The sequence below is a fragment of the Aulonocara stuartgranti genome (genome assembly GCF_965226115.1).
Source record: "Aulonocara stuartgranti genome assembly, chromosome: 6".
Lineage (NCBI taxonomy): Eukaryota > Metazoa > Chordata > Actinopteri > Cichliformes > Cichlidae > Aulonocara > Aulonocara stuartgranti.
Window position 1 is genome coordinate 25520041 of NC_138944.1, and position 23820 is coordinate 25543860.

General features: G+C 42.4%; 1 protein-coding gene across 2 annotated transcripts; it reads right to left on the reverse strand.

Moving 5' to 3' along the window:
• Positions 1-1744: 1744 nt before the first annotated feature.
• Positions 1745-23527, reverse strand: tbc1d9 (TBC1 domain family, member 9 (with GRAM domain)). Of its 2 annotated transcripts, XM_082537369.1 has the most exons (22): positions 23184-23527; positions 22759-23067; positions 15340-15450; positions 13325-13443; positions 12785-13013; positions 12254-12515; positions 11948-12155; positions 10517-10723; positions 10278-10442; positions 10031-10181; positions 8156-8370; positions 7947-8064; positions 7587-7872; positions 7304-7433; positions 6995-7093; positions 6759-6827; positions 6021-6261; positions 5787-5852; positions 5318-5404; positions 4044-4112; positions 3784-3887; positions 1745-3698 (listed from the first exon to the last, which is right to left on the reverse strand). In XM_082537369.1, exons 2-22 carry the CDS (start codon positions 22877-22879, stop codon positions 2913-2915), a joined length of 3843 nt encoding a protein of 1280 aa, XP_082393495.1. In that variant the 5' UTR covers positions 22880-23067; positions 23184-23527; the 3' UTR covers positions 1745-2912. The 2 variants fall into 2 exon arrangements, with proteins under 2 accessions (XP_082393495.1, XP_082393494.1); XM_082537368.1 differs by having other exon boundaries at positions 22759-23527.
• Positions 23528-23820: the final 293 nt, after the last annotated feature.

The following is a 23820-nucleotide window of genomic DNA, read 5'->3' on the forward strand; positions in this document are numbered from 1 at the left end:
AATAAATACCCCTGAAAAACTGTTTCAACTAAAGCTTAACAACCTTCATTAAATGCTAAACAACGATTCATTGCAGTGTTGTATTAAACTGCAATACTTATAGTTACACCGAGTATTTCCAGTTCAATTCAGCCCTTTTTTGTTTAAACGGTGAGGTTCAGAGAGCTTACAGATATATCTCTATATTTAGAGAGCTTATATCTGCATTTCATCATTACAGGAGGGACTGGAGCCTAACCCAGGATACTCAGGGCAAGATGCAGGGTATACCCTGGACCAGGGGTGGGCAACTCCAGGCCTCGAGGGCCAGTGTCCCTGTAGGTTTTGTCCAAAAAGATGTGTCCTTGAACCAACACAGCTGATTTAAATGGCTAAATTAGCTCCTGCAGTTCTCCAGAGGCCTGGTAACAAACTAACCATGTGATTCAGGTGTGTTGACCCAAGGTGAGATCTAAAACCTGCAGGACACCGGCCCTCGGGGCCTGGAATTGCCCACCCCTGCCCTGAACAGTGTGACACAGGGCTATCACAGACCGATAGCAATTCAGTGAAGTTACAATCCCTGGTGAGCTTAACCCCACACATGTCTGTGAGGGGAAAACAGAGAACCCACAGAACATCTCCACACAGAGAAGCCCCAGGAACTTACTGCTGTGAGGCAACAGTGCTAACCGTGGCATGAAAAGCCATGAAATTGCAAAAAGTAATGGCAATGTAAAACGTACACTAATAATAAACACTGCAGATTAAAAAATGTTGGGTCGAGTTAGATAAATAGAACTGAATGGAGAAACTCAAGCCTTTTCTGTTCCTCCCTATATAAGATAATTATAAAGCACAGCTGAAATGCCCGAACATGTGTATACATACACTTATGATGGTGAACATTAGAGGGAGTGTAAGAAAATACAATTAAAATGTATTTGAAGAGCCTGAAGAAAACAAATTCTAATAGATTAATTATTTATAGCTCTATCATTTGTCTGAGAAGAGACAATCCTCACAATCAGCAGAAAGTCCTGCTGTAAATGAGCTCAGTGAGCTGTGATTGGTTAACCTAGGCCACAGCCCCACAGTGTGCAGTCCAGGAGGGAGAAAGAGACGAACTGTAACTGAGTAAAAGAGTACACATTCATGTACTCTTTCACCACAGACAATCAAAAACACTGAACAATCCAGCTGCACAGAGTAGTACAGTAATCTGTTACCAACAGTATTTCAGGAACTGCTGGTCTACAGCGATTTTCCCCACACAGCCTAATTTTTGCAGATAAAAAAAAAAAAAAAGAGAGAAAATATTCAGCGAGCAGCAGTTCTCTGGTCAGAAATGCCAGACTTTACTGTGCTTCACAGTCACCAAAGTTCAGTTCAGCAGAGCAACTTTGGGATTAGGTGGAACAAAAGACTCAGATCATGGATCAGCTGTGTGATGCCATCATCTCAACATGGACCAAAATCTGTGAGGAATGTTTCCAGCACATTCTTGAATCTCTGTCATGAAGAACTGAGGCAGCTCTAAAGACCAAAGGGGATCTAAACCGGTACTAGGATACCTAATAAAGTGTTCAGCGAGTGTATGAACAGCCCTTTGACGATGCAGTTGGTGTTTAGGATGGATTAATGGAGAGCAGCATGTTAACCAATCTTCCACCAGATGGCAGTATCACTCCTTGTTTTCAGACTGTAGGCGCTCAGCAATATGAGGTCAGTGAAAGAAGAAGAAAGAAGACTGGAGGCATTTTACTGTGCAGCATTGAACCATTCAAACTGTAACTTTAATAGGATGGAGTGATATACAATGCATCAGAACCCAGAGTAATAAATTAAACACTGGGCGTTTACAATTGAAAGTATTCACAAAAAAGAACTTTAATTTAAAAAAAAAGCAACGTAAAAATGTACAGAGCATAAAGATAAAAAAGTTTTAAAAAAGCAAAAACAAAACAGCTAGCCTGAAGGCAGGGAAACATATCTTAGTGGATTTTGCTGTAAACATAAAGAGAGTGCAGGCTCTTAACGGCATTTTAGTGTACTAATCATTTTCCTTGAACACACAACTTTTTTTGATTTCCTGAACCATCGACCAACACTTTTGTCTGTAGTAACGAGGCATGACTGGATGTCTTCTTAATTAAAAAAAAGAAAGAAAAACTGTTTATGTGGATCATTTTTCTCCTTTCCCCATCATTATTTTTATTAGTTGGTTCCTACTAGTTATTATAACTGGATAAAATGAACTGGGGCTTTTAAAAGGACCGTATTTTGAAAGTTAACATCACAGAAAATACAAATATGCATACGAAATTTGCCAAAGTGACACACTGTGTTAAATTTATAGAGGTGCTGAAATAAGTTTACATGGAAACTCAGGAAAAAATCACTCTTATGAATTTTCATGGGTTTTCTTTTGTGTTTTTCACATTTTCATCCACTGAGAAACAAAGAAATGTTTTCATTAGCAGCCAATGGAATTCGTAAAGTAAGGAAGCAACAAGTTTGATCGGATATAACGTTAGGTGATCGTACGCACTGCAGACTATTGATGTCCCAGTTTGGAACTGTACTGACATTTACATCTACATAGCCTAAGAGTAATAGAGATTACAGTATTAACACCTATGCGTGATATTTTATAAAGTACAGCTACGACGTACACGTGGATTTCATCTGAGCGAACCGTAATATGCATGTTCTGTTCCTTCTCAGCTGGACAGAGTCTAGTGATTGTTGTAAAAGTCTTTAATTTATTTTAAAATACATTACTAAGAGAGGTTTTGGTCCCATTCATTCAGCTATTACTCACACACACACACACACACACACACAGACACGCTTACCTTTATTCTCCTTACAAAACACCACTGATTTATACTCTTGTTTTCCTTTTAGGACAGTTCTTTAGTGATAACTCCTCACCCAGACAGTGAGATCTCATAGTCACTTGTTGACAACAGGGGGCGCCCGACTTTCTTGGCATTCTTGGCGTTGGTTATGCGAGCGGCCACGTCCACTGGCTTCTCAAAGTACCGCACGAGAGCCTGCTCGGTGAGGACGGAAGCCAGGAACTGCTCGAACGTGATGGCCCAGTCTTTGTCGATGCTCGTGCTGTGAGGCAGGCCTCTGTCGTGAGGCCCCCCGCCGAGAGGCCGGTTGCTTCTCTCGCCGTTGGAGCCGCCGTCGCTGCGCACCAGCACTGTGTCGTCCGCGATGTCCTCGCACTGCAGCTTCTCGTCCATCTCGTGAGAGCCCGCGCTGAGCACCGAGTAAGATGACATTGAAGTGTCATCTTTGGTTTCGTCGTCTGAGATGAGCATAGCCGAGGAAGTGCCCGTGTCTTTAGGGGACGAGTCCTCAAGCTTGATGTCTTGCATAGGGGGCAGCTGCTCGCTGTCTTCATCCCCCTTTCCCTCCTCACAGGGGCTCGGCTTATTCTCAAGACCTGCAGGGACAAAAATGTCCCCCAGCTCCTGGACCTCCTGGGTGCCTTTAGGATCTAAAACGTCTCTCATGCACACGCTCGGCTCCGAGTTCCCCTCCTGGTTGTGGTCCTTTCTGAAAGAGGAGGAGAAGAGCTTTCCCACCTCTCCCATTTCCAGCAGCAGACTGGTGACCGTTGCTGTAGCGTGATAGAGCTCTTGCTCTGCCACATCTTCACTGAACATGCTGTAAAGGGTCTTGCAAAGCTCGATGAACTGGCTCTGCAGGACAGAAACATTAAAAACAGGTCACTGATGGCTGTGTCTTCACGCTGCTGAGTAATCTGTGCAGCAAATGAAGTCTCACCTGGTTCAGTTTCGGCAGGTCTTTTGTGTTTTCCCGTTTAGGTCTCATCTCCTGGTTCCACAGTTTCAGGTAATGGCGGTAATCAGGAGTGTTCAGTTTCTTCACTGCAGAAATGGACAAAGAATGTGATCGTTCACCAGCTTAAATCATACTTTTTTTAAAAGGAAAATCTAAGAGTCCTTTCAACGTGGTCATGGAAGAAAAGCATGAATAACACATTCAGACCTATATGCAGTAATACATGTGACCATGTTATTTACCTTTCTCAGTTTTGAATGTCACTCTGACAAAACCATCATCCTTCTCATTTCTGCACTTTGAGTCATGGCCTGAGAAGAAAGAGGAAGGTTGAGGTCAAACAGTTGTCGGATTACAAATTCTAATTTATTTATATTTTAAAGCATGCAGCAGCATTTGTAGTCCAGAGTTTGACTGAGCCATTGTGACTCCTTGATTCTTTTCTTTTTCAGTCAGTCTGTTGTAGATTTTCTGCTGTGCTTGGGGTCATTGTGCTGTTGCATGACTTAATTTCAGACAAGCTTTGGCTGTCACACAGACAGCCTCACATTTGGGTCTACAATACTACATACTACAAGGTGCTATGGTCCTGCTGCTGCTAAACAAACTGAGATCATCAGTTTTCCACCACCGTGCTTGGCAGTTTGTATGAAGTGTTTTTGCTCATATGATCTGATTGGCTTTTGTTAAACATGGTATCAAAGGACTTTGTTCCAGGACTCTTGCAGTTTGTTCAGATCGACCTTTGCAAACCTAAGTCATTGTGTCATATTCTGTTTAGAGATAAAGAGGCTTTCCCCTGGTAACCCTTCCAGACAAGCTACACTTTTCAGCCTTTTTCTACGGCACTGCATTAACAAAACTTCTTATTTTACAGAACTGCATAGAGGCCGATGGAAACTCTTTTTCACAAGACTGCAGAAAAGTATACGCACTAGAAAGTTACCACCAAGTCATTTGACCACAGATTTGATCTGCGCCTGTTTACTTCTCTAAACTTCATAATAGCTAAGAGACTCATGCTCAACATATTCAAAAACAGCATCATGCTGTGGACCTTCACTCACTCACGCAGTTGTATAGTTCTTATTTAGCGCTTTTCTACTCTATTTGAGCTTGTTGTGCTTTCTTACTACAAGCCTCATTCACATGCATTTATACAGCAGTTTTTTCCTACGCCCAACAGCTTTTGATCTAATAGATTGTAACTGGGGCAACTTGATGGATGCTCCACCTGCTGAAACACACGTGTAAACTTTCATTTGTGTTGCTGTTCCTTCATAACGGTCAGTGTGCACAACGTGCATCCAAAGCCTTTGGTCCCAAAGAAAATACAACCACACTATCATTTGCAAATCACATGATGTGAGGATCACGTGACTAAGCATAACCACAACAGAAGTTTCACTTGTGCAAATATCATGAGAACCACGCCAAGTTATCATCATTATGTAGCATAATTCCTCACGCAAAAACAAAACAAATCTAAATCCCAACGAAAAGAACGAAACCTCACCGACGGATGTTTCCGGAGTGATGTCTTCAAAGAAGTACTGAGTGGCTTCAAATGCAGAGTCGGGTTCTTCTTGTTCATGAGTCATTTCTGTTAAAGAAGTTAGGATTTAGAATTCAACTTGATATCCTCAACATGTGGGATCGGACAATAAAAGCTTAAAACAACTGCTCCAGACTAGTTAAATGCACGAATAATGGACCTTTGGTTTCTATGACAAAATGTTATGAAAATCCAGAAATAAGGGTGCATTCAGCTAAAAGCTTTCAGGGTATAATTTATATCAACAGGGGGTTTCTTAAAGCGGGCCCTTTAAAAAAAAAGCAATTTCCACAGTGAATGGAGAGAAAAAACAAAACAAAACACATAAATCAAGAAGCATAACCATTTCTCTTTCCCATTTTCTGTACAGCTAGTGTGAAATCATTTTTAGACCTTCTAAGGTCACCACAATGAATCCAAACACACTCACCAGGGAGGACATGCATCTTGTAGAGCAGCTTTAGCTTCTCAGTGAGGTCCCCGTGACACAGAACACCTACAAACAACCAAAAGCTTTAGAGATCTGCCACATTACACCTCCAACTACCTCCAAATTACAAAAACAATTTGCTAGCTGAACATCATCAGTCATGTTATAAGCTGTTAACTGTATAGAGATAATATTGAGAAAAATAAGAATTGATTAAAAGCTTACTGTACCTACCCAAACCGGTGATAAACTCTCTAAAGTTGATGAGGGCATCTGCGTTTTGGTCAAGAAGACGGAAGAAGCGTACAGCCAGGGGCTCCGAATGGGCTCCATTGGCCCAAGGGAACAGCAGGTTGAAGAGACCCTTAAACTGCTCCACGTCGATGCGGTACTGCTCCAGGTACGGCAGGCTGGGGTCATGGCGCTCTGTGGGGTTGCTGCTGCCGCCCCAGTAACAGCTGGTTAGGTGCTCCGCCTAAAGAAATTATGAAGAGGAGTTAAAAATGAAACGATAATTAGTTAATAAACCCCCCCCCCCCCCAAAAAAACCACACATCTTATACCTTCTCATGTATTTTGAACCTGAGTTTATCGGAGACTTTAAGTGTAAATGTATCTGTCTCTAAAGCTCATTGGGTCAACTGTAGCCAGTGCTACAGGTTACAAATACAATGGACGTGACAGTCGTCAAAAAAAGCTTGAGACATTTTTCATAGTGCATGTTTGAGGTGTATTTTTTCACCACCCCCTCTAAAGATGAATGTATTTAACACAATTCAGTGGACTACATACTGAACTTGGAGAGAAACAAAGTATTGATCCTATTGCACTAGTATCAATCCAATACCAGTATTAGTATCAATGTTACTGATATTTGCAGCGATCGGCCCACCTCTACTACACAGACCTGTGGTATAAGCAAATTGTAAGCACAGCTTAAATCTATAGTCACTGGATTTGTCTTTAACTCACCTTGAAGAGCACGTAGAGCTCCTCCAACTCATCGATACTGAAGTCAGTCTCTGTTACAATGGTTCTGACCTGAAACATTATATAACCAAATTAAAAATAGAAGAGAGAAAATGAAATTCAGGGTAAATGTAGGACAGACGATCAGATCACTCTACTGGCATTCTGCCCAAAAGAAACAATTAAAAACCTCTCAACACATTTACTTAATTCCAGATTCTGTAAGATGATCTCCTCACCACATTGCGTTTAGTTGTATCCTCAATGGTTTGGATGACCCTCAGTCTCTGTTTGAAACGCATCTGTTCAATCACGTCGGCACGAATGGAGCCAAATTTCTGACAGAAAGGGAAAAAAAGTGAAATAGGTCAGCTTGGCTGTGGTAAAACGATGTTATCACAGCAAAACAAAAGCAGAATCGCAAAAAATGGATTGTATCAGGTAAAAGTCCAAACAAATCCCATAAAAGTCTAAGTTCATATCTTTGGAGTGAATTCAGATAACCAAAACCAAACTTAGAAACACGCGTCATGATCCAGGTTTATTACCTCGTAGGAGCTGCGCACGAGTTTGAAGATGTCCACCTCTGGGTGTGGTTCTCCATTGTCTGTGAGTAAAGAGTGCAAGTGAGGGATGGGAGGGAGGGTGCTGTCCTTATTGGTCACACTGTCCAGATACCTACAATGGATAAGTTTTAAAAAGTCGGTGTCAAAAATGATAATCATGGCTGATTGACGTGTGTAAAAGATACTGAATCTAACAATTATTAATGATGAAGAAACACTAGAGAAAAATCACTGAATAAAAAGGAAGTGCTTCGTCTTTTCTTACCTCCCCAGTACGGTCATGGCCTCCCCATCGTCCTTGCAGCCCAGCAGCTGGTGGATGTTGGCGTGCAGCACGGAGAGCGCCAGCTGAAAAATGACTTTGATTCCATCATAGAAGAAACAGTCGACCACCACCACCGCGCTCTCGAACGGCATGACGGACAGGAAGAGGGTGAGGAACCAGGAGAGCGAAATAGTGGAGATGACACCAAGGTCCTGCATGCAGTCGTAGAGCTGAGGAATGTACTCACGGGCCAGCTCCTCGAACACACCCTGATCGACCAGAGCTCCTGTACAAGAAAATAATGTTAAATACACAGAAAACAAAAGTGAAATAGAGAGAACACGACATCCATATACTGACCCACAACCCTGGTATTGTAGTAGTCAGGCAGCATCCTCTCACAGAGCGCCACTAGCAGCCAAAAAGCCTCCTCTTCTTTAGCGTAAAGCAGCAACACCGACGTAACAATATTCATGGCCTGTGGAATCGAAGAAGAGAAGAAGAAATCAAGCATTGTCAAGGACTGCTGATTTTTCTGCCGCTCCAATAAAAAGCAAGCATGCGAGCACCTGACAGTATCCGATGTTGGGGTTTCTGAACGCGTAGGCAGTGAGGACCCTGCGCAGGGCAGCGATGCCCATCTCGTTCTGGAAGGCTGGGTGCTCGGGTAAAGAGCGGTGCAGGTCCCGCTCAATCTCCTCTGTTGCCAGGTTGTATTTGCCCATCGATTTCTCCACCAGGTCTTCGTAATATCCAGGGTGGGTGGTCATCTCGTTGATCGCTCCTGTGAAAGACAAATTCGAGAATTAAAGAAAAACACAGTAGGGCAGCCAATCTATGCCAAACCTAACTCTGATTCATTGATTGCACATGAAGAGGTAAGTGATCTAATATATTTACTTATAAACTTAAATAATCTAATACATCTTTTAGGCGTGTGATGACAGCTGTACTCTCTTGATCCCAGACAAATGGAATTACAACAGCTGAACAACCAAATGCATTAATGAAAAATAGTAGTACAAGCATTATCATATGTATTTCAACTGATTGTGTAATCATCATAGCTCTGATCTGAAACCTGATTTGAGTAAATGAACAGCAAAAAAAAAAAAAACCTGTCTGTAATACAGATTATTCTTATTTGGCATGCACATACTGTAGCTCAGAGACCCATTTGTAGGTTTACAATTGGCCTCCAAGTCATCTGAATAAATTTGCAGCACAATTACACACATTAAAGTCCTCACGGACCTGTAATGTCTCTGTGCACATACTTCATTAAACACGCTTATTGGAATTTGCCCCAGAATAGAGCCTCGCCAAACTGGTTTTTAACCATTTGTTCTAAAATGAGACACACTTTGGCAACAGCTGAATGATTCAATGGAGCACGGTAAATTGTCGTCTCGGGATAGATTGCCGTGAGGAAAACTGCTTTCAGCAGCAACAAGTAGGTCATAGTAGGAGGAGGAGCTGCTGCTTACCAGGCTCCAATCAGGTGAGGATGAACGCAAGCTTGCTAACAGGAAAGTCTGGAGCAAGTGCATACCTGAACGCGTAACATGTTGTGACAGTTAGGAGCCTTGTGTAATCTGAAGCATTGCAAAATGATGTACAAGCTTTTCCACACAAATTCAAGTGAGATCTGAGATTGATTTTCAGACCACCCCCCCCCACCCAAAAAAGAAACGAAACAAAAGGGAAAAAAAAAAGGTCTCTAAACCATATTTACTCTGATAATCAGACCAAAGTTTTAATCCCAGAAAGAAAATTTGTACATTTATTTAAATGTGTGGCTGATTATTGTCTTAGAAACTATCACTGTGCACATCAAAATCAACTAGAGTAATAGACAGTGCTTAGCAAATTTATCAGAGCTAAAAACGCTAACATTTTAGAAGTTTGTAAAACATAAAAAGGTTTAAAACTAAAATCTTATGTGAGGCCTCTCAGGTACAGTGTACCATTTATTTATTTGTTGCTAGATCCAGACTGACATCAGCCATTTGCCGATACATTGTATCAGTATCAATAACTGCCAATAAATGATAATTAAAACAGTGAAGAACAGACAGAAGAAACACCCTTCAACTGTTATGAGTGTTGTTGTCGCACAGTTTTACCACCAGAGGGCACTCTGCAACTTCCTCTTGGCAACTGGTGTTTGGAAAGCCACAAAAACAACAATCAGCTGATCCAAACACAGCCTAAAGGAATAATCCATTGACTTGTGACCATAAAAAAACCCACTTTTTTAAACTCCTTTGTGTTATTATCGTATGAAGCACTCACCAGTAACTACATATAATACATTTTTTATGATACAAGTTTATTTATAGGGTCTAAAAGAAAAAAAAAATGTTATCGACCAATATGTCAGATTTTTAAAGTACCTAATATCGGTTGGGCTCTAATTTTGCCCACCCTGAACATTTCCTCACCGGAGAAAAGCAGCCAAAGCTCTCCCCTCATACTCTCGGGAATCCCCTTGAGAACGAGTTCCTTCGTCTTCTCTGTGCGGTACATACACACCCCCTGTCCGTACTCGGTAAAGTGGTTCTTCCATGCCTGCTCTTTCAGAAACTCCTTCGCCTGATTGGGAAAGCAACAAAAATTTACATGCAGCTAGCATCAATCCACCGTGCAGTTTAATTATAATGCAAAAAAAGAAAATGCAATTTATCTCACCAGCTTCGGATTAAACTCTTCCGGGGAATTGCGACGATACATGGTCATGAGGGCTTGTGTGGCTGTGGGCACGCTGCTGTCGTTCAGGTTAAATTTACGCTCGCCTTCTGAGCCCAGACTGTGCTGAGGGCTGCTGGACAGCAGGGATCCATGCTGGGAGTAAACCTGGAGATAAATCTTATTCAGCCTTTGAAGCTTTAACCTGGACGATGTCACAGTGACCGAATGAAACTACCTACCTCATCATCTGAGCTGTTCAGGCTGCTAGTGAGTTCTTTTTCCAGGTAAGTCTTAGAGGTGGTTTGTTGCAGGAAGTCGGATAGTCTCTGCACCAGGAAGTCTCGGTCTTTCAGGTTAGCAAACAGAAAGGTCATGCGATTCTTGGTGCTGATGGAGAGCGGGCTGGGCAGCACACTGGAGCTGTCTGCTTTTTCCACGATGGTCACCTGCAGGATGCCGGGAGTAAAATTTTAGAGCAACAAAGACCAAACAATGTGTTTAGCTGCACATATTTCTCCATGTATGCAGCTATGGAGAGTCACAGTCACACTGATGGAAAAATGTCTGGAATAGTTGGATCTTGGAGATGATTTGAATATTTGACGAGGCTGCATTGTATTTAAGTCTCCAAAATGGCATTAAATGCAGTTTAAAGTAACTTTTTTTTAAATGCAACACTTCATGCTGAACTTTGTTTACAGATTGAGATTCAGTCATTAAATGATGTTGACTAATCAAAATCCATCAGATCCATCCAAAGATACAGTTTTCATAGTAAGCCAGATCCGAATCAAATTCCAGTTGCACAATGAGACAGATCCAGAAAAGACGTCTCATCAGCTACGGCTGTAAGAGAGCCACCGTCTGTCAGTGAAGACTGACATCAGATATAATTATAACTGATTAAACAGGGAAACATTAAAGCAGAGTATTTCTTTAAAACGTATTCATAAACTTGGGCGTCCATGCCGCCCACCCAACCACACCTTGGGGTGACGACAATAAACCATCAGCTTTTTATGGCTGATGGGGAACAAATAGGGGAGATTTCTAGGTATTTTACCTCGAGTGGGGAATGTCCCTTTGGACACCGTCTGAGGTCACTGTCCCACTATTGACCATGCGAGTCATCACATGAGTCAAATTAAGAAATACATCACAGGGGGTTAAGCATGAAACCACAGTGAGACCTCGCCTTACCCCATGATGTGACCTATTGAGGAACGGCGCCGGGGCTGAGGTGCCTGGGGATTGATCTCAGGGATCCATTTAGGTGGCAGATAGCTGGCGTTACATACCTGGGACTCTCCACTCTCCTCACATCCTCTAAGCGAGGTTGTGACATTTGAAACTAGCTAGAACTTAGTGACGAAGCTATACACGAATACAGAAAATGACTCCTAAATGGTTAAAACGCCAGTCTACAGCTCTCAGTGAACGAAATGGATGACAGCGATTCAGCATGACAGCTGCATTATGTACACACTGTGTTTAAGAGCAGATGGGAAGTGACAGCCCCCCCCCACACACACACACACCAATATCAGTCAGATAAACGACTGTCAAGCCGCTTATTTGAGCTTCAAGTTGTGGGTCTGATTTTCAAGATCTGCTGTTTTTCTTGTTTTTATTTTTATTCTTTGAAGCTGTTAATAAACAGAATGACTCACCTCCCGTAGGGGGATGATGAGGCTACACAGCGACTCTTCCTTGCTGGTGAAGCAGATGTAGTTGGTGGACACAAACATCTGTCCCAGGATGTGCATCTTGTTAAAGGGAGTCCACAGGGTGCAGTCTGTGTGACCGTCCAGTTTTTCATCTTTGGGCAGACGGAAGAGTGCTCTGTAGCGCTCGCTCTTAGCTCTCGCATCCAGATCTCTGAAAGATGCAAATTTCTCACATAAGATAACAGAAACTTGTAGATATTCAGTAGTTCTAAAAGCAAAGAAGCAGTAATGCTCTGCACCAGGACCTACCTCTTGAGTGCTGAGACCTTCTTGGGTGATTTCTTCTTCAGCTTGGGCAGCGAGCGGTCCTGCTCAAAGCCTTTGTTGTCGAGCAGTTGCCGCATGGCGATGTTGGCCAGCTGCTCCGCTAACTTAAAAGTCTCGTTGATGTTGAGGAAGACGGAGAAGAGGTGCTCGTTGGTACGCGTGCTCACCTTGATCACATCAGGCAGAAGAAGGGTGGCGCTCTTCTCCAGCTGCGTGATATCTGCCCAACGCACCACCATTTTGACTGAAAGTAAGAAAAAAAAAAGCCCCCCCAAAAAACAGGACATACTTTTAATATCAGTGAACTAAAGTAGCATTAAATATATGGTTTAAGCTTTGTGAAAGGCTATAACTTCAAAGAATATAAGAAAAATATAATGGCTTAAGGCACAACAGCGTTTCACGATATAATCTTGAAAAGACTTGTTCAGATCTCTGCAGGTTGAGGTCCTTTCGATAAACAGGAAAAAAATAAGACATTACTGAAGACAGTATAATTGGGTAATGTCCAACCTTCTTTCCCCAGCAAGTACGAATAGAAGCAGAGGTGGTTGATGCTGAGGTAGAGCCATCCCTGCCGAGGCACCTTTCCCTTCCAGTAGCTGCAGGAGTAATAGTTGACCAGCTTCTCCTCTTCGGGCATCCCAAACAGTTTACGAAACTTAGCGCTAGCCTCCTTGAACTTGTCTGTGTCATCGTCTTCTTTGACATCGTGGTTCTTGTTGTACTCCGCTATGATACCCTGCAGCATGATGAAGAGAGACAGCACAACAGGCATGAGGTGAAATGCTTAGGGTGTAATACAAATACCTCAATTTAAACAAAAACCTCTGAAGGTTGTTGGGTTTTTGCAGACAACCCACACATCCACATTGCTGTTGTGGACTCATCTGCACTACTTGCTTTACAACAAGCTTTCTTAAAGTTAAAAGTGTTTAGTAAAGTGATAGGAGATGTTTTCTCATAGACTTTCTGCAATCCCAGGAGTCGCCCCCTGCTGGCCGTTAGTAGGAATGCAAGTTAACCTCACGATTGTACAGTCAGAGTCATTACCTGGACCTTTCCTTTGACAAACGTGGTAATGTCATTCTCATTCTCAAAGATGGAGAGAGTCTGCAGCAGGTTATGTTCCAGCCACTCCCAGTGCTCTGTGATCTCTTTGCGGGAGGTTCCTGTGAAAGCAATCACAGTTCATATGAAGGCGTAATGTTTCAAAAGTGATACAGAGGGTTGTTCCCCAAAGCCACACACACATGTTTTTAAAATATGTTTTTCTATTTTGTTTAAAAGCCTCCCAGTAGATATTTTACCTCTTCAGCAGAGCACTGCAGTTAATAAGACAGGTAAATAAGGACGGAGGTATCGGTGAAAGTCAAGAAAACAATTACATGCTCTTTAAAAAAAAAAAAAAAACCCAAAACAAACAAACAAACAAAAAACAGAAAGGATATCATGGCAATTTAGTTAGAACTGAGCAGTGAGATTAAAACTGGTCTTTCTGGTCATGGGAGAAATTGATTGCAGTAATGGCTGCTACTGTGGGCCATTATCCCTGAACACTGCTGCAAAACAGCCCTTCAGTGAGTGCACATTGACTGCATTAGCCATGTCTGCCAGGCTGCTCCACTCGCCTGCCATCTCTGGGGGGAGGAATTAAGAACTGGGAGGGGAGGAGAGGGAGAGGCGAGGGGAGCCAATGGCATTTCAGAGCCAAGCAAGTCCTCTGTAGGCCTCCATTTCAGATAGAGAGCAGAAATGGTACTCTCACATTTGTATTTGGTAGATAACGACCTAATTAAATACGCTGTTACACGTGTTCAGAACAAAATCCGTTTGCCTGTTTACCAATCATGCCTCATCTTCATTAAGTGTGACATTAACTCAGCTATCAGAGCAGCCTGCTCGGCAGTTGTCTATGTGATTAATTTCTTTAAACTCCCTGAAGTTTGGAGAATTGATATCACTCTCGCTACACACAAATAAAATGTCCACAGAAAGGCTGCCAAACCAGGCAACATTTTTCCAGTCTGTGTGAACTGGTTTAGCCTCGGTTGCCTGTTCTCAGCTGACCAGACTGGTGTGGTCTTCTGCTGCTGTAGTCCACCTACTTCAAGGTTCGAGAGATGCTCTTCTGCATATCCTAAGTAACAAGTGTTTACTTGAGTTATTGTAACCTGTCAAAATACTCCGACCAGCCTGTTGATACCAACAACCAACCTTGTTCAGAGTCACCTAAATCCCCCTTCTGCTCGATTTTGATGGTCTGTTTGAACTTCTGCAAGTCATTTTGACATAAACTCAATACATACTTAAATGGACTGAGTAGCTGATCTGTGATTGGCTGATTAGAAATTTGTGTGAATAATAATAAAAATGTTTGCTTGGAAAAGAGTAGTTACTGGATGTAACTTATTAGGTCCCTAAAGCAGGCTTTGGGGTTGCTGAAGTTGTGGCTTCACTTTTGTCTGTGGCGTTCTTTGCGACTTGCTTCCAACTTCTGCCTGTGTGTTATGATCAGCAGTTTTCCAGACCTTTAGGAAATTGTAATCAATAATGCAATTAACACAAAATTAAAATGAAATGTCTCAGAAGTCGTTCAGCTCTATTAAGAAGTGCTTATGCATTTCTTAGCCCAAAGCGGGAATATTTACATACTTGGTTTAATATTGGTGCAAAGAAGAGTTCTGCTTCTAAAAAGTGCATTGCTGCTAAATGGCATGATTTACTGCCACAGTCTGTGGTAAGTAGCAGATTGGACTACTGTGAGAACCTGATGAGAATCACAATGAAACTACATCAAGCAATTGGCTGAAAACCACAGATTCTTGCACCGTTGCCCGTAATCCTTTAAAACCACCAGCGCACAATGTAACACCTTGCATTCAGCAGCTAACATGGGTGACAGCAGCAAAGTAAACCATCAGGAGCTGCGTGAAAGCTGGTGGTAGGATTGCAGATGGGTCTGTAGTGGAGTGGCCCACATATGTGATGCTAAAATGTGTAGAATTGGTGCACAACATACATTTTCAATTGTAAGTTTGCTTTTCTTTCAGTTGTTCTGCACGTACCATGAGCAATGATCCAGTAAACTAAAGAGTCAGGAGTCTGGTAGAGGATCCTGTACGGGGCCATCCGAGCGCTCGAGTCCAGAACAACATCCAAGGTCCCAACAAGCAAACCTGCAAGAGCCCAGAATACATTTACTACAGAAAGAAGTCTGTTAGGCGGCAACACAAAAGTCCTGCTAAAAATGTGCAACCATGTGCATCTATACACAAATAACATGTATTTACATTTGTATACCATGCTGTTATGCTTAAGCAAAAGGGGAAAACCATGAGGTCTTGTGGTTTGAGTACAACAAAAACATCCTGTGGCTAAAAACATTTCTGCTCTGCATTAAACGCTTTCACTTTTTCAACCATATACCCACCCGTGATCTTTACGTGTGGTCTGACAGTTATGATTGTGCCGGGTGAGAAATGACTGCATATAATCACACGTTCTACACGAGCCATTCTGCACGAGGCATTTATGAACTAATGGCCTTAATAGTGGTTAATAAGTCAGTTAATAATTTATAAGTCAGTTGTAGCCCATTAGTGTGAACCCATCAGGTTTATCAGATTGCAGAAAACAACTGACCAGCAGGGTGTTTATTCTCCTATTAAATTTGCCTTTTGACCTCCGAGTGTTCTTTACAAAGGCAGACCCTCTATATGTGCCTTTGGATCTTAAAGAAACTAGAAAAAAACACCGGTGATTTTATCAGAATTCGCTCTGTGGGGATGCCAAGGTTTGCTTGCTTTATTTTACCATAAGTGTAAAAGGTAAGATATGCTGCTCCCTTCTGCTTTGTTTCTGACTTTTCTTTTATTAAGCTGGCTTTCTGGGCTAGTTTTCTACTATTCCTAGGCTGGATTATTATAATTTCCTAGTATCAGGATGTCTGAAAAGCCTTCAGTTGTTCCAAATGGGTGCAACTCGAGTCCTAACAGGGACTGTTGTGTTCTTTTTGCTGGTTCTCTGTTGGATTCAGAAGTAAATTTAACATCCTTCTCCTCACATACAAACTCCTGATATCCCAGCAGGGCACTTCAGTTCTTGAGACTGCAGGCTTACTTCTGCTTCCTCGAGTCTCTAAAAGTAGAACAGGAGGCAGAAGCCTTCAGCCATCAGGCTCCTCTCCTGTGGAACCAGCTCCCAGTTTAGGTCCAGGACACAGACACCCTCTCTATTTTTAAGATTAAGCTTCAAAGTTTTCTTTTTCATAAGACTAATACTTCAGGCTGGATCATCTGACCCTGAATCGTCCTTCAGTTTCCCAGCTATAAGCTCAGGCTGCTGGGGGAATTCCCATGATGCACTGAGCACTTCTATTCTTTAACCTACACATGAATTTTTGCACGACGTGATCCCCCCCCCCCCCCCAAGTTTGTTGTTTGGTGTCTCTCTGTGCCTTTCTTTTCTCTTCTGCAGTCAGCCCCTCAACCCATGTCGGAGACAGGCAGCCTCCCCGACTCTGCTTCTGCTCGAAGTCTCCTACATTAAAATGAAAATGGTAAAAATATCCCCCAGCATTGCAGAATCCTTACTCATAGGGTGTCTTTGGATTTCTATCAGTTCTAGGGTATTTGTCTTCCAACACAAGATGTCTTGAGACTTCTATTGCTGTGATTTTTGCACTATATTAAGCATAAAAAAATTAAGTGCCATGAGAGACAGGTTATTTTTGTTCTGCTGCTCATCAGAGCACACACAGTATGAGTCACACAGACAGCAAGAGAGGGAGGAGGGAAACGAGACAAACGAAGGAAGCTGAATTTTCATGGGGGAAAAGCAGTTTGAGAGAGAACTAATAAAATAAGCACATCTGCATGGATTAGACTCACTGACCGCTCTGCTCTCTCATCTCTGTACTCATGTAAATTCTGCCTCTGCCTTTCTTTTTACAGTCCTACTTATCAGTTCCTCTTACCTCTCAAAAGCAGAACAGATCAAGAAGCCTCATCAAAAAGCTGGTTAACCTGACTGATATCTGCTGTGTACTTCTTTAGTTACACTTATGCCAAATGTTACAGATCATGCGTAACAGCCGTTTCCTGAGAACTCCAGCCGTAGACAAATAAACAAAAATACTGACTCATACTTGCAACATCTTGAACCTTGAGAAGCGCCTGCACAAAGCAGTAAACCACCCAGAGGTGACTGGAGTCCTATACACCACGAAACCAGTGAGATAATCCACACTTTGGTTTACCCCGCTGAGAGAAACAGCAAAACTGTTATGAGTGTGAAGACAACTTCCTCTTCGACACAAGAACGTTGACGAGGTTAAAAAATGCACACCTCAGAGAGGACTTTAATGTGTTAAATAATCAGCATTTTGTAATTTGTCTCAAAAATAGATGTGATAGGTAGAAATTCAGTGTCCAAGTATGAACTCCTGGAGTCTGAGGAGGGGAAAAAAAAGAAAAAGAAAAAAGAGACTCAGTTGTGTGTTGCATGGTATGAATAGCTTAGCCTGAGGAGGCGTCTGCTTTGAGGTTTAACGCAGGAAACTCAGGTGAGACCACTGAACTTCTATGACCACCTTGAGCTTGGTTCATATAGTTTAAAGTGAAACCCAAAGCAAACAGCAGGAAAGACAGTTGTTCAGCTATTTTTGGACCCATTTTGCCAATTTTTATACAATACTGTGCAAAAGTCTTTAGCCACACCTCATTTCTTTCAATTTTGCTACATAAGTGGGATACAGGTGCAGCAAATTAATGAAATAGGCATGGAAATACAGTATATACGACAAACAAAACTGTATAAGAATTTGTATAACTCTAATGAGATCGAAAGTCAATAATTGGTATGACCACCTTTATTCCTCAACACAGCCTGAACTCTCTTAGGCCGTCTTCAGGAACAGTTCTCCAGGCTTCTTGAAGGACATTCAAAGCTCGTCTTTGGATGTAAAGATGATCCCACACGTGGAGGTCTGGATAGGCCAGTCCATAGCTGTAGACACTCATTGTTGTACCTCTTTCCTGATTTCAGCCCAGATCTTGTGTAATGTGGCATACCTCAGTCTTCAGTCTTATGAAGATCTTCTTGACAGCCAGATTGATTGATCAGCTCTGGACTATTATTTCTTAAGCACATAACTTTCAGACACTGTTCATTTGTTGTGGATTATTTTTTTTTATTTATTTTTTTTTTTAGACCTACCACTTCTTATTCTGTTCTCCACTTTTTTCGACTTCTCAATTTAAAAGTTTAAAAAGCACACCATAGCAAGATAAGCCAGTTTTTTGATCCAGCAAAACAAATGATGTGCTTTTACAACAGTAAAGGTTGTCTGTTATGTGTAGACATAACACTGATTCATGTCTTGAGTTGGTTACTTTTTTTTGGTGCTTGAAAATTCATAAGTAGCTTAAAAAAAATCCTCTAAAAATGATCAGGTAGAAGGACCGGGCTCACAATGAGCCAGTGTCTCAATGAACAGCCTGGAGAACTGTTGCTCAAGAGTCCTTTAAAAAAAGAAGGAAAAAAAGAGAAAGTCTATCTCCTTGGAAGCAAAAAAATACAGAAATGAATATTGTGACTTTCCGCGGCGCTGTATACAGGAGATCAGTCATTTCACCGTCTTTATCGCGATAGATCTTTTATCAAGTGTACGATAAGCAACCCCAAAAACCACACCCCAGCAGCATTAACTCATCAAACCAAAGTTCATGTGACTGCTTGTTCCAAATCAAACCTCTGCCTTTACGCTGACATTTCCTTCCACAGACTGAAGCAGTGGGTGCGCAACCAGCATGAAGCTGTGTAGCATCCAGCATGTGGCTGGAAAACTCAGAGCAATCATCCCCTGAACTGAAATCATGTGATGTTTTGTGCTTCTCCGCTCAGACACAATCAGAGATCCTCATTGTTAGAGGGAAACAAACCACATTCTCTGAAACATTAACGCATTTCACTCAGCAGAAGAACAGGAAACCAAGCTGACAGCACTGGTATAAATACATTGCTCCATTGTTTACATCCTCTTTCTGCTTGGGTGAGCAGAGTCGGAGGCCCTGCTGGTGTGGGATTTTATATTAAGCAAACAAAAGGCCACAATCTTCCCCGGAATTACAATCAATACCGTTTCAGATAACAGAAAGCCAAGACAAGGCTGGATCTTTATCTTCACCACATGAAATGTTTCACTGCATCAATTTAAGATATTAGACACATTTTTCTGCTTTTCCCTCGCCACATCTCTCTGCCTGCTCACATCAAAGACTCGTCTTAAAGCACAAGATAAGGGAATCTGTCCGGCACGACACACTTGCACCAGGCAAACATTTACTTATTATCAGGTTGTGAAATAGTGTGTTGTACTTGGTGTCATTTTATGCTAAAAGCACCACTGTCTACAATTGTGTAACGAGTTTCACAATAGGCATATTCAGTGCTTTTACATCTGATAAAAACACATTTTGTTGTGCATTTTTAAATTTCCTTCCTTTCTGAATTTCATATTCTACCCTGTTACTGTAAAGGCTGATTATACAGCATGTGACCATCAACAGTTCAACACTGAAGTGAGCAGACTCCTCCCAGCCTGCATTATATGTGCAGCGCTGTTAGCTCATATGCTGCAAGTACAGCTTATACACTGTAAATCTGAGATTCCCAGCCTTTTACAGCTCATTTGGTAGCCCAGCCGAATACCTTTATATCTTAAACTGGTTCATTTTCACAGTTGTGATAAGCATGTAGAGGAAAAAGCAAATATTACAGGAAGGCCAATAAATGTGGTACTTTTTGCATTCTTACTATTCTTAACCACTACAGACCCCGTTTATGAGCACCCACACGGCTAACATCTTTCATCCTACAGGCTTTTCTTGAGTCTTCAGTGGCTCTTTGAGGGGTTACAGTGAAGAAGTGAGAGGTCTTTTATAATGCTGATAAAAAAAAATATTTAAAAAAAAGAGAAAAACTGATGTGAAAGTGGCTCTCACTGTGTCGATACATCTTCCTCTTCTTTTGGATGTATCCAGCCTTATATTATCAAAAAGGGTTAGTTATCCGTTTCTCTACATACAATGCAGAAGTTCTGCAACTGCTCGTGCAGGGTTGGTCCTTATATTTTATGATGCTGACACCCATAGACTCACATAACCCAAAGTTTTTCTGAAGCAGCTAAAGCAAGCACATATTTTCCATTTTCCACCTCCCTCCAGCTCTGAGACATGGGAGCTGCAGCTCGGTCAAGATGAATATGCTGATCTGTAAAAGGCTCGAGTCCGGTGCTGCTGATGGCTTCTCCTACCCCTGAAAGGACTGAGGGCAGTGCCAGTGTCACTGGGTGCTGCGTGCCAACTGGCACACAATGCAAGTCAGCAAGCTCAGCTTTTACATAAAAATGACATCATCTTCCAGCACCACTTAGCACACTCTGCGTTGCCACAGCAAGGACACACTAGAGACCGAGAAGAGAAGGCAGCGGGTCTAATTATCAATATGATAGCAGGTCATATTACCAATATTAGTGTCTAAATTTGTAATATTCGTCTTTTTCTGGAATTGAGAAGAACCCTAATGTTTACCGGCCTCCTTTATGGGAATAAGGCTGGGGAAATGGTGACGAGATGACACAAATATGCCTGCGATCAGATATTATACTATTATACTTATAATACTTGCATCTCTTTATTTGCATTTAATTTAATAGACTGTGTTAAAAAATGAATTAAAGTCCGTTTATTCTGCCTAAAACTGGTTTCTGTATTACATATTCAGGAAATTCACTGTAACATTGATCCACCAGATAATTACAGCAAATCTATGCAACACAAAATCTTGCTGTGTTGTGAAAATCTCTAAAGATTTTTAAACGGAGCCACTATTAAGACGTGTACGGTGGGATTTGTCATTTTAAATTCACAAGACGATCATTTGTCCAAGGACGACAATTATACTATACGTTCATGCGGCTCTAATGACTTCAGATGCACTCAGCCAACGCAGGAAAAGGAGAAAAGCCAGCCAATTAAGTTTTAGTTTCACCTTGGACCGTAACACAATTACATTTTTACTACTTTTGTGGGAGCGTCATCAGCAGGACTGATTATCTGTGCAGCCTCTGCGTTACACAGCCCCTCAGTGTTTGAAGCAAATAAATTTCAGCGTACTACACTCCGAGGTGAAACTAAAACTTGATTAGCCGAGCACAGTGTTTATCTGACATCACTGAAGGCACGTATGAATTCAACTCCTGTGTCGCTCATTACAGCTAAACTGCTCGTGCAGGACAGTTATCGTGTTAATTGTGTTCAAAGGCTGAAGGTGTGAATGTGAAAATCTGTGGTTGTCTGTCAGTCTGCGTCAGACATCCGCGTTGTACATCCTGGATCGACCGAACCAGGATGTACCTCACTGCCTTTTACTGTATAACAGTTGAAACCGGCCCCCACCTCACCTACTCCTCAGTCACAGTGGTCCTCAGAGATTTCAGTCTTGTCACAGTTCAAGGTGTTAGAGCTCAGTGGGCGGTGACACTGACTGACAGAGAGTGAGAACTGATGAACACCGATTACTGACAAAAGCATCACTTTCTCTTCAGCTCTGGATCACAAGGAGTCTGAGCAGCTGTTTAAGATGCTCCTATATGAAACACATCCCCTGAACTAATTTGAATGCTGCTATTTCATCACAGAATCACCACACACAGTACAATATCCCTCATGTACGAAAACTATGTAAAACAGTCTTCTTTAAGTTCTAAACTGTTAAATAAAAAACATATCCTGCCATCACCATAACCTGTCGCTCTCCTGTGCCTCCTGCTTGACCCATTTTGGATGGAACAAGCTAGGAGGGGGGAGGAGGAGGAAGAGTGAGAGAATGAAGCAGGGGGAATGATTCAGCATGAGCAAGCAAACAGACTCAAACAGATTCACTGTTGTTGAGGCTTCACAGCCATTAGCAGCTGCACAGCTGAAACCACAGTTGCAATAGTTGTTGTTGTTGTGATGGATGGAATCTAATTTCCACTGCAGGCAGGAACACCCTGAGACATTTTAAACCATATTATGGACCTCCAATATGGGTGGGTCGGTGGGTGGAAGTTGTGTAAGCAGACAGTAGATCCCACACACTGAAGGATCTGCTCTTTGCCCCCCCTCCCTCTGTGTGATGTCAGCGCCCTAGGTCGCAGTTTGTCACCGGCATGAAGGAGGTCTGTGAGAGCAGCAGGCTCAGCTTTTCTCCCAGGAAGACGCGACCAGGTGAAAGGCCGTCTGGCAGCTGCTTGGTCACGTGCTCTTCCATTTTATTTATTTATTTTTTGCCGTCCAGCATCGACTTGCGGTTAAGCCTGACACACTGTCACCGTGCAGCTGACCATCACCTGACCTTTTTCTCTTCCCAAATTTACACGAAATACTGGATTTTTCCCCCTTACGGAGTCATGACAACAGCTTACAAAACATGGTACTCACCCGCCAGTCCTCCGCCTCCATCCCCGTGGCCCTTCCGTTTCTGGAGGATGAAATACGGGTTCGCTCTCTCGGTGATCCATAACGCGCCAGCAAGTAACACATCTTCGGGAGTGACCCACATGCTGCTGTGTTTATTATTTTTATTATTATTATTTATTATTTTATGGGGACATCGAACCCCCGGGACTGCTGACGGTGACCGTCAAACTGGTCTTACCGGGACGTGTGATTGTGTTTAGATTGTGTTGTTATTTTTAGATCACTAAAGGATCGATGAAGGCCTGATCGTCTCTCGAGCAGCTGCAGGATCTAGTATTGGATATCCAAGCAAAAAGAAGCGCAAGCAAGCGTGTTATAATTAAACCTGGCAGGCACGGATCGGTCGGGTTCGGCCGATCCGGACTTCACATTTCGTGCACGCAAACCTTCTCCTGCAGCAGCAGCCTCCTGAGCCCACGGAGGTCTTTTAAACAAACAGATGTCTTTGAGGAATCGTGTGCAGCTTCGGCTCTGTTTGTGGGCGCACACAGGCGCAGTGCTGATCAGTCTTTGTTGACCATGCTCCGCGGCAGGTGCGATTCAGTCGTGCAGTGCTTGCTTGCAGAGAAACGCACGACACAGTCACCACGGAACGGTCTATATGGTCCTTTCGGCCGCGAAGTCCACGTCCGCGTGCTGAGGTCAGGCGACACTTGGACAAATGAAACGACAATAACGCCGCGGTCCTCCTCTCCGTGTCAGCTGAAGCTGCTGCCGCACGCAAAATAAAGCACGTCACGGAGCGCGCGACGTCAGCGGGAGGAGGTGGAGAACGGAAATACCGAGAGAGCGTGTTATTGTTTCTACAAACTCACATTGTTTATTGTAGTTTTACTTTAATGTAACCTGAAGAAAACCCCGAACAAAAAATAAAACAAAAAATAGTTTTGTTATTTGATAAATGGTTAAATATCCAAATCAACACAAGCAGAAGGAACAATCCAGCTATTCAGAGAGAACCTGCATGACAACATTAGACCTTATCCCCGTCCCCATGTATTTATTTATCAGACATGTGCATCT